This window comes from Haliotis asinina, chromosome 2 (genome assembly GCF_037392515.1).
Source record: "Haliotis asinina isolate JCU_RB_2024 chromosome 2, JCU_Hal_asi_v2, whole genome shotgun sequence".
Classification (NCBI taxonomy): Eukaryota; Metazoa; Mollusca; class Gastropoda; order Lepetellida; family Haliotidae; genus Haliotis; species Haliotis asinina.
In genome coordinates this window covers 82,286,942-82,299,202 of record NC_090281.1, presented here as the reverse complement: position 1 = coordinate 82,299,202, position 12,261 = coordinate 82,286,942, and the positions used below count along the sequence as shown (strand labels likewise).

The following is a 12,261-nucleotide window of genomic DNA, read 5'->3' as shown; positions in this document are numbered from 1 at the left end:
GGCACACATAAACTGCTTCTGTGTGAGAGTCTATTGGCACACTTACATTCAGAATGGCACACATAAACTGCTTCTGTGTGAGAGGCTGTTAGCATACTTACATTCAGAATGGCACACATAAACTTCTTCTGTGTGAGAGGATATTGGCACACTTATATTCAGAATGGCACACTCAAACTTCTTCTGTGTGAGAGGCTGTTGGCACACTTACATTCAGAACGGCTTACATTCAGAATGGCACACATAAACTTTTTCTGTGTGAGAGGATATTGGCACAGTTACATTCAATACGGCACACTGTAAACTTAAGTGTGAGAGTCCACACTGTAGTATCATGTGACCATACTGTGTGCCTAAAAAGTATCTTGAGCGGAAGTTTGGTATGGAGTCTTCAGTTTCAGTAGGTTTATCTGCACGTGGGCCCCACATAATACTGATTTTTACCACACAATTAAGTAGTTTAGAGTGTTTTAGAGTTACTTTGTCCACAAAACACTTTATGGTTAAGTCAGTAATGTCCACTCCTTATAAATCCCTAATATATCCTATGCGGTTATCATACTACATAGCATTTGTGATTGAGAACCTTATCTTGAACAGTCAGTGTCTGAAATTATAAATAATTTGACAGTGGATTCACATGATCATTATTCTGGCAGCTACTTGTGAAAATTTCAGCTAGTTTCAGTAGTTATGTTAGGAGATGTAACCGGTAAAGTTACAAGCCCCATAATGTAAATTTGTGTATGTCTTGATGTTCAAGCATGTCTTGCTGTACGATGTATTGATGGTACACACTACAGTGTCTGCACTTGTAACTTTGCAAATTGCACTATTTTTCGGTTTCCAGATGAAATGGGCCCTTATTGGTGCTGTTTTTGTTTATGTACTTGAATTTAATTTTGCATTTCTTCAGAATAGGTGGAATAAACACCCGTGTGAAAATAAACAAATGTTGAGAACTATGGAAATTTTGTCATGGTGGGGAGGTTTGTGTGTTGCAATGACGCTTTGGGTTATGTCAGCTTGAACACAGGTTCTTTGAACTTCTTTGATTTAGAATGTTGTGAAGTTGCAGTCAATGATAATTTGTATCTCAAAGATTTTGTTTGACACCATTCGGATACATACGCCAGAATGCAAATGCATGGATCACAGAGATCAATGAAACTTTGTGCAGTTAGTTAGGAAATTATGCGTCATATTCTGATCATCCAGAGGTTAAACTTCTTCGAGTGAAAAGGTGTGGTCTACATTACTAGAGATGTAAACCTAGAGCTGTTAAGTCCAGGTTAGACACAACATATATCTGTATGTTCAAGTAAAATGATGAAAAATTCTCTTTAGCTTATTTGATGTTCCAGACATCACATCAGTGTAATACGCAATCAACTCGGAGCTGAAGCCCATCGTTACTGACATCTCCTCATGAATCTTTGATTCAACACTTCTGCTTTATTTGGTCTTCAGACTTTTATAGACATCTTCAAATCAAGATCGTAGTTAACCCAGACATATTTTAATTTAAAATGAGAAGTATATTTCATTACCACCAAATTGCACACACTGAGCTTTGTTGAACGAGGTATAACGACATGTCGCTTAGTTTCGAAAAGTTTAAAACACTGGGCCCTTTCGTGTAATCCTTCAAAACATAAAACATGAAGAAACTGTTGGCACTCTGAAATTCCGTAATGATAACAAAAAGTATCATTGATGATAATGTCTCTAAAATTATGCTAAGAACTGAAATAAAACAATGCTGACTTTCATCGCAATTCAAGTAAAATACAGAAACAGGATTCATTCGACTTTCCTAAGTCTCATGCAGGTATAATATTGGCTCAAATAAGTCGACAAGCATTTTTACGGTGGTAAGGGAGTCAAGACTGCCATTTGTACCTATGGCCACGTTCACAGATACGGGATAAGTCATCCTCATGTGCAGCCTTCTTTTGCTCTTGCATTGTCTTAGCTAAGATGTAGCGCCTGTTGTACAATGGACATTGTACATGGTCTTTTTATTTGCATACTTTCTCACGGTGAAGGGACTAATAAAGTATTTATCACATTTATCACATTTGTACGGTTTAACACCAGCATGTTTATTCACGTGACTAAGATATCAAGCCCTGTTGTTGCAACTTTTGCAACGGTACTTGCATGCTTCTTCATGGGTTGTGTGCTGGTGGTACCTCAAGCCCGAGAAGAGATCCCACATGAGCTGCACAGAACTTTTTTCCATCAGTGGGCGTGCAAGGAGTTGAATTCGCAAGAGGTATATAAGGGATATCTCACCATCAATCGAAATATCCGCTTGCATCCATCTTCTGTAAAAATCATAATGATTTTTAGTAATTAACATTCTTTCTGAAGTCAAGACATCGTACAGAAAACATTAGGTGTTACTGAAGACATCATGCAAAACTCATCTTGACATTGTACACATATAGAAATACTTGATGTTCATTTCAACGCAGATTGCGCAACTATTACGTGCACTATCTGGATGAGACTTTGACAGTGCATTCGGTAACTGTTTTTCAAGAAAAATACATTGTCAAAATAACTTTTAATTCAAAATATATTATGATAAACCGTAACATATCAACATGGTTTGCGAAATATCATTACACATTGGCTTGATTTTCAGCGATATTTAGACGAAGTGAACATTCAAGATTATAACATTAAGTGTTTTGTGGACAGAGCAGATATTTCTAAAATATTAACAATTACAATGTTATAAAACAACTACTTAATTGTGTGGTAAAAATCAGCATTATGTGGGGCCCACGTGCAGATAAACCGAAGACACCGTACGAAACTTCCGCTCAAGATACTTTTTAGGCACACAGTATGGTCACTTGATGCTACGGTGTGGAGTCTGTTGGCACACTTACTTTCAAAACGGCACACCTAAACCTCAGTGTGAGAATCTACTGGCATGCTTACATTCAGAATGGCAAACACCTAAATCTTTCTGTGAGAGTCTTGCGGCAAACCACTGTGTGAGAGGCCGTTGGCACACTTACATTCCAAATTCACACCTAAGCTTCTGTGTGACAGTTCTGTTTGAAAATATACCACACTCTTGTCTCTGTATTTATGTTTTAACTTTGTCCTGTTTGTCAAAAAAGAATGCCAAAGGAAGTTGATGAAAGAATATTATTTGTGTTATTTGTCCTTGGCTTGTTTCTTTATGGAATGAAATTGAAGAAACTGACAAACATGAAGAAACAATTGAAATTGCCTATATGTGTCAGTGATAGAAGTAACAAAGCAACTAATAACATAGTAACAAAAGGTTTTATGTTGAAACATCATGCCACAGTATGTTTGTCATGTGTAACGCTACATATCTATGATTCCATAATTCATCCTACACCTTGACAATCCAGAAAGCCTATCCATTCACAGTCTGAAAATCATCAATGCATCGATTGATTTTCATGATGTCAATACCTGACTAGTCTTGTTTACTCTTGAATACATTTCTGGTCCATGTGTTATTGCTGGAATATTGCTAAAAGTGGCGTAAAACCATACTCACTCACTCTTTAATATTTACAGACAGCAATCACCTTGCTGGATAAGTTACTCAGTGTGGCATTAAACAAGCAGCTGTCATGAGTTAAGCTTGCTTGACATTCTATTTGACCCGGGCTTTGGACAAGTGATGACAGTCACTTATGATATTTTGATTTAGCTAGCCAAGTTGTCTGGTATGATAATTGCGCTGTCAGGACTTGTGTCATTGGTTTTTCAGTGAACATTTGGATTGCTTGTTTAGGTTGTCACTGACATGTTAAAAATCATTGTTGCATTGAGTAATGTTGATGTATGGAAACAAGTACTTTACCTGTCAACCTGTGAACATCAGGGGTAGAATAGGCCTTCAGCAAGCTAGGCTTGCCAAAAAAGGTGACAATGCTTGTCGTAAGATGCAACTAATGGGATTGGGTGATCAGGCTCCTTGACTTGGTTGACACATGTCATTGGTTTCCAATTGCAGAGATTGGTGCTCATGCTGTTGATCGCTATATTGTCTGGTCCAGACTCGATGATTTACAGACACCATATACAGGACTTGTAAATTCCACTTGTATTGACGAGTAAAATTTGTTCTGGGCAATTGGAAAACAGAATTTGCTCGTGCTAGAGTACGAGTACATTCTCTTACCTAACCATTTTTCAAAGCAATAAGTTGAAGTTTCAACATCGTCATTCCCGATTAGCTGTATTTTCAAATTCCCCTGAAACTAACTGCGAAGTTTAAGTCTTGTTGTGTGTTGGGTATCAATGTTGAACAGATATCGTGCAGCATGGTTTTTGTAACCTAAGGCTTTGAATAGTGATTGGCTGCTATAAAAAGAACAAAAACAAACCGACCAATGAGAAAAATCATCACTACATGAATGTTACTGCTGTCACATCAGAAAAAGCTTTACTGTAGGGAAATGGCTGCTTGTGATTATCGATTGTTTATTGTTGTTAACTTTCCTCTTCTGTGATTTGCGTTTATTATTATACATAGGTAATTTCCAGGTTAGATGTAGTACTTGTACTTAATCATGTATGCTAAACTGAAAATTAGATTAAGCAGACAAAGTTCAGACAGCTTGGCTGACTGAGTTTGCCATAATTACTGCCGAGTGGAAGTCCTTGAAGTGTTTCCCTTAGTTTTACGACTGATTCCTAAAGTTTCACTCCACACTAAAAGTAACATTTTTCTTTTTCTTTGAAAATCAGCGATCTTAAATGGTGCACAAATTCAATTTTGTCAAAGTCTAAGTTTGTACAGAAGACAAAGTAAGTAATGTTTATTGTTGTTTTATTCCAAGCAAACATTTTGAAATGAAATAAATTAATTTAAACTTACATTCATTGTGATAGATGGAAATTTCATTTTGCTCACTCCTGTTGGGTGAGTGCAGATTGTAAAATTTTTTTTTGAGCCCTGATATAGCTGGAATATTTGCTGAGTGTGGCATAAAATTAAACTCTCTCACTCACTCACTTTACTTATCAACAATACAACATGTACAAGTATTTGTGAATTTAAGCACTCAGTAGGTGGTTGTCATGCCTATGTGCACAAGAAAAGATCAGGTACTAAATCTACCCCACTGTTAAGGATTTGTCTTATTTCACTGTTATTTTGGCCACACTATGCTGTTGAAACTATGCTGTCCATAGACATTTTCAAGCTTTCATATTATGTAATTATGTATATGAGTTTTCAAAATAGATTTGAAACATTAACATTATGTTAACTAGTCAAGTCCCTCAAGGTCATAGTCTGATAAACTGTTAAAAGTTAGTAAAACATGATGCACGTGCATCATGTTTTAGATGGGGGTGGTTACAATTTAGGAAGTTTTGTGTGACCTGTGTATTGGTATATGACCACATTTTAAGTCATTTATAGAAGTGTCTTACCAATGTTATTCTTCATGACTTTCTGCCTATTCATCAGATACAATTTAGATCCAATGCATGTTGTGTCTACTGAATTCATGACATAATAATAATCTTGCGATAGAATAATTATGTTAAACTGAGCTCCTTTCAGTGAGTCGCATTTTACTGTTTTGGAGAACAGTGTACTTCACTCAGTTCAATCTTGGTAACTTCATTGAATTGAACCTTGGTGTCATGTTTCAGTTATATTCTGGATATCTTCCTGTTAAAGGTCTTGAATTACTTGTTACTGATTTTGAAGGTACAATTCACACTAAAAGTGTATTATATTCATGATAAAGAAATTTTATCATTAGTGGGCTGTAGCTTGCTTCTATAAAGTGTGTGAAAAGTGGCCATTTTCAATGTTGTCATGGTTTTTCAAATACTGGACCAATCAACTCGTGTTTGTGTAACATACTTGAAAGATCTAGGATCCATGTTTGTGACTGGAATAATAAAGCAAATGGTTGGCTGAACTTCTAGGTCAGGGGGCATTGAACCAGAAGTGTGGAGGACTTTTTCATCAGGGCATAGGACTTCCTGTTTGTCTTACAGTAGACATGTGTTTTCCCAAAGCAGTAGTGAGGTCTTTAAACTAAATTATTTGTCCTGTCAGTTTTCTTAGACACACTGGCAGAGGATTGTAATATATAATGAATGAAGCACAAAATGGTATGTAGTTCCCTAAGCAACTTCTTAATCAAGGCCACTTCATGCTTTGAATTTTCACCTGTAAAATTTGTCTCGGCATTTCGGCATATTGTGCACACAAGCTGTAAGTAATGTGAGACCAGACATGCAGCTTGTAACTTTAAGGTAGCTAGATATTCAGATTCAAAGTTGTTTCACATTAAACATGTGTCTACTTACTTAATGAATGGGCTGCTTATCACTTCTTGGATGAATTTGTTCTGCATTGGGTAACATTAAACATTGTTTGAGGTCAAAAGATGGGTATTGATAGATACCTGATTTGGTAAACATATTAAAAATTTGGTTCATTATTCTAGGGGGAAAGTTTGAAAGAATTCAAGTATTTTTAGGGATGGACCTGTTTCAGTTTTAGAGTGTAGAGCAATACCTTTCTACTTTGCGTTCTGTGCGATGAGCATGTATAGGCATGAAGTACGTTTTTGTGTATTAATCATCATATAATAAGAAATGTGTTAAATTTTTTGCATATGGATTGTGTTTGTGAAACTGTGCATTTTGTTTGTTTGTTTCAGGTCTAGAGTCAATGCCTAACAATGGAGATCAGTATTTCAATGCTACCTTTGGTTCCATACCGGAGTTCCAGCCTTTCTCAGGGGTATGTGTATGTTGTTTACTCAGTGAATAATTATAATAATCAAGCATGAAAGTGTACTGTTTAGTAGACACTCTAACGATGATGATGATGATGATGATGATGATGATGATGATGATCAGTAGGTAGGGCAAGTTTTTCCTGTTTGTTGAAATACTGTAATCTGCAGCGGAGAGAGATACCCTTCATGCATGTAGGATCCTTTACTGATTGGTTTGATTCTGAAATTTGTCTGGGACATGATCTCATGATCTTGGATCAGTGTGCCATTGCTTGTTTGACTCAGAATGTGAGGGGGACATTTGCAGTATTTGAGACTGTTCTCTACAGTGTTTAGGCGGAAATACTGTTCATAGTGGTGTTAAACCTAGCTGACATGCACAGACACAGCTGTGGGAGGCAGATAAGGCTCTTAGCCCATTTTCACAACAACAGAATGCTGTGTTTGAAATTATGCAGGAAAGTACAGGGAGGCTTTAGAAACCTAATGTTGAGATGCAGATGTCTCTACATAACGTACATGGCAATTCCATGGGAGAGAAGCCTCAGTGACCCAAGGACACATCAAATGCCAACACTCCTTTCCTCACTCTCACACATAAAGCACAATTTATGGATGTTACGTTCAATCTGGAAATACCAAAAAAGTAGGAAGCCTGAGAGGGAACTAATGTTGTGTAGAGGGTTGTTGTTATGCTGTAATAAAGAGCTCATATGATATGACAGGACAAAGTCTATTGTGTATGTTATTTCATTGCATATTGATCATGGGCAATTCTTGAATGATCCTTACTGGTGTGTAACTTGACTTCAGCCAAAGCTGTAGCGATCTTGCTGTGTGGGTATTGATTGAATCAATCCATGCCTGGTCGATAATGTCAAGATTGATAAATCAATCAGGATTTGTTTTGATTGATTAGCTTCCCATTGATCATATCAAAATAATCATGAGGAAGGTGTGAAACTTGGATTGTTGGCATTGACCCAGGTATTATTCAATGTCAAACAAAATTAGATATTCTTGCAAATGTTAAACATGTTACATTTTGATAGATATATTGAAGACAAAGACATAACTTGTCTATCTATAAATTATAATGAAAGTCAAACTGTGTCAAGTTGAACAAGTTGTGATAAATTCACCGATAGCAGCATGAATGACCTTGTCATAATTCTTTTGTTTACAATTTGGAGATAACTATACTGAGCTATGTTACCTGTAGATTTAATGGCATTTAAATGAATTTAGAATATGGACGGCCTACAAATTCTATTAGAAGCTCAGGACCTCCATTGCCTTTCCATTTTCAAATTATGGCCATTAAATTCATTTATGTTGGTGATATACAAATGCTATGACTTGTGGTTAATGATCAGAGTGTGATGTTCACATTTGGAATGTAGTCTTCAGGTAAAACTGATGAGCATGATTAGAGTTTCAACATGATGAAAACAATATACACTGAAACCTTGATAATCAGGATCCTGGACACCCTTACTATGAACATAGTGTGAACACACCATCCTAAAGTGTCAGTGAGTTTTGTTTTACACCACTTTCAGCAATATTCCAGCCATATGGCAGTGTTGGTCTATAAATAATAAAGTTTGAACCAGACAATCTGTTGATCAACAGCATGAACATCGATCTACACAATTGGGATAAGATATGGCAACAAAATCAGTGAGTCTGACCACCTGAAACTGTTGGTCGCCTCTTCTGACATGCATAGGCTTGTTTTTTGTTCAATATGGCTGCCATAGGGTTGGCCATCATGGCACCTCTCTGGAATGGATTTAGTATGCCTTAAACTACCTCTGTGTTCTTTTGGAACCAAATACCCCGAAAATAGCCCAAAGCTCCCTGACTATTACCAGTCCATGTTTTAACATGTAAAAACAAACAGAAAGCTAATATTCAGTGATGTCATTTAACATCTTTACTTCTACATATTCCAAACACTGCACATTTCGTCATGTTTCCATGACAGACTAAACTGAAATCTTATCACACATTAACATATGTAAAGATTCCTTGGACATTACATTTAGACAAGAAAGAAATTGTTCTTTTTGTCATATTATTTTATTCTGATATAATTATTGTAATGCATGTTTAAAACACCTAAGTATGTGCTGAACTGGCACTGCATTCAGGATGTGACATTGTTATTTCTGAGAACAGATCAATGTGTGTCCATATTGTTTAACAAGTTAGGTTACATATTCTTTGACCTGGGTGCCATTGTACAAAGCAGTCTTAGTGCTAAGGTGACTGGAAGTCCCATGTAAACATGGTAGTGTAAAAGGTAAGGTTGTTTTATACAGCAGCTCCTGGGTGACTTGCGTGTCTGTGTGTCACTGTGCAAATAGATACCTTGGTTTGGTTGTATAATACTGTTAATATCTATAACTGAAGTGGTTTATCCAATTCAAGGGTGAGTAAACAGGTTTAGGTTTAATGATGTGTCAGTGTCATTGATGCCATATAGCTCTGAGACCAATTCTATTCATAAACACAAGTAATCAAAAATTCTGTGTTATCAGGGATAAACCTGGCTCAGAAAAGATGTGAGATAAAATCTCACATGGGACCCAAAACATGAGATTTTTTCAAATCTTATGAGGTTTAACTGTTCACGATTGTTCAGAAGAAAAAGAATAAACAACAAATAGGACATTGTCATAATCATTTTCAAGTCAACCAATCTTGAATTGCAATGAATTAAAGCTCTGTAGATGTACTACTACTAGCAACACCATTGATGTCTGTTTTCTGGTTGTCATCAAGGTCAACGACTTGATTCTTTCAGCACCAGTCAGCCAGAGCCATGTACTGCCATGATACTGAGATCCCCGACACTCTGAGGTCATAGATGAAGCCTGTGTTTATCAAGGAAAATATTTGCTCATAAATCATTATTACTACTACATATCATACACCATTTGAAAGATCTAAACCTACTGTTAATAAATATTAAAGTTATTTTGTATCATATTATTCACATAATACGACTACAGCTACAAGTTAATTTTTAATGAAAATGTAGGCTTACACATTTATATGTCTAGATGAACCATGAAGGTATACAAAACTGGGGTGATTTCTTTTTTTTCGGTTGTTTCGTTTGATATTAGTGGCATTTCGCTTGGTAACGTGATACAATAGCATGAAAAACCTCCGTTTTAGAACCTTCGTCTGATAATGAATAACATATGAGGCGATTTGTTTAATGGCAGGTATCGTTCAAAAATTCTGAACATCAACAATATCACTGTACCGTTGCCATGAGTATTTTCATACAGAATAAGTGTATATGGATGACAACTTCTTTAAATAGTATTTTCATAGTTGTAAGGAGCGATTTTATTGGGTGAAGTTTGGTTTCTAATGCCGGTTTTTCACCTCAGTCTGCAATAAAGATCGTGATTAGTCAAAATCAGACTTGTGACCTAAGTCAGCCAATCAGATAACAGTAATGGATACTGTCCTCAAACACAAAAACCTGTAGATTTAGACAAAAGTTTTGGATAACATCATACTATTCTGAGCGTGTTGCATAAAAAATCAACACCTTTACGTATAGTATGGAACTTAGAGGACGTATCATGCTAGGTTATAACCCAAGACAAGAAAGTTTCATGCAGATGTTTTAGCGTTAAAGATCGTGTTTGAGCGTGAATTTTGAAGCGATGAAAGCTGAGATTTCGCTTGAACTGCATTACACGATTGCTCAATAAACATGGAAATTGTAGGTTATAGTGTTTGACAATTTTTATGAGTACTATTGTTGATTTTGTTCTACAGGTCATTTGATTTGTTTAATTATGTTTTCTAAGCATTGTTATTTTACTCACTGAAAACTCTGATGTGGACCTGTTGCCAAAGCATGTGTGCGAGAATAGTATTTTGTCAATAATAGTTTATAATTCTAATCCTGTTGATAATATATGGCCATTTGATATGTAATGTGTAGACAGACATTATGAAGAGTTATAGAGTTGATAAATGAATCATATGTTAGTTAGGTTCCTAAAATTATATATATTATTTTAGTGTGACTACTCCCTGGCGTTTTTTCGGCCTAAAGTGTCTTTGGACCGGTCGTGACTGATTTTTCACGACAAAGCCTTTCTCAGCAAAATAGATTGAACACTTTATTATTTCTTAACATACAGGTGAGCAGGATGGGATTTTGAATCACTGCAGATAGATTTGAGGGCGATTATGTAGCAGTTGATCAGAGAAAATCATGATATTGTGGCCTAAGTCAATCCCTGTGTTATATCTAAAAGAACATTTTTTTACATATGCAAACATAGCAGTATTATTTACCACTGTTTAAAATATGGTCTGAAAGCTACCAACATTCAATGTTTGGTCACCTCTCAAACATTGGGATATACAAGGCCTAAGCTTCATGTATAAATCTTGACTCAGATATGTTTACACCTTCGTTGATATTGCAGGAATATTGATGACTGCAACATATAAATAATTATCAAGTTAATGACCGTGGTTGTGGTTTCCTTTTGTAACCTTTTAATGAATGGATTTTCAATATCTTTATCACTACCTCACAAGGAAGACTGAATTTCTTCTCTATTGAAAGCAATATATATCCACTAGGTACATTCTTCTTGTGTAGACGAGCTTAGATTACAGCCCACAAATGAGTTCTTCGATTAGAATTTGTCCCCTGGTCATGGTTTTAAGAAGAGAAAGGAAACGTGGTTAATGGCATGTAATTATACTTTGATTGGTGCTCATGATATTAATCACTGCTCATCTGGTGTATATTCATCATTATTGCCAGGTTATCATTACAGTAATTTATACAGCTTGATGCTCTTGTATCCTACGTGCAGATGTGTCCTTGAGGATAGCTATTCCTGAATAGTTCTAGTAAGTGGTAGTCTTATTGTCATGCCAAGTCATGTTTGTCATAAGAGTCGACTAACGGCATTGGGTGCCGCATCATGGTAAGCTATGCGGCGCTGCCTTGTTGTGATGTCATATGGAGGTGTTTAGAAGGTTTTGTATCGAGGTTTTACAAATCTAGGTATTTGTGAAACCATTAAATATCTTTTAAATGTTGGTTGATAGGTTGTTTAACACCACACTCAGCAATATTCCGGCTGTGGTGGTATGTAAGTAATCAAGTTAGGGCAAGAAAAACCAGTAATTAACAGCACAAGCATCAATCTATGCAATTGTGTAGACTAACAGCTAGTCTCTGAACATATTTTACTGAAAAAAACGTTCATAGTGAAAAAAAAATAATATAATGAAATGGAGCCCTGAGACTTTCTTCATTTTCAGAAGCTATGAAAATCTAGACTTTGCCACATTTTCTAGACTTGCGTGGGCTTTCTTGGATATATATACTTCAGGGTCAGTACGACAGACTAGCAATTGTGATACGATTGCATATATCAAGCATGTCAGTAAGCCTGACCACCTGATCCTGTTAGTCACCTCTTACGAC

The 12,261-nt window shown here is 36.1% G+C and overlaps 2 protein-coding genes across 2 annotated transcripts in view; both read left to right on the top strand.

Annotated features, from left to right (window-relative positions):
- LOC137274447 (sarcalumenin-like) overlaps positions 1-12,261 on the top strand; it is a 276,599-nt gene that overhangs the window by 207,821 nt on the left and 56,517 nt on the right. The window lies entirely within an intron of this gene.
- LOC137274440 (PAN2-PAN3 deadenylation complex subunit pan3-like) overlaps positions 1-12,261 on the top strand; it is a 44,442-nt gene that overhangs the window by 5,789 nt on the left and 26,392 nt on the right. Inside the window, exon 2 of the mRNA XM_067807618.1 lies at positions 6,693-6,775. Within this exon, the coding sequence (XP_067663719.1) occupies positions 6,693-6,775 (83 nt within the window). The remainder of the gene's footprint in view (positions 1-6,692; positions 6,776-12,261) is intronic.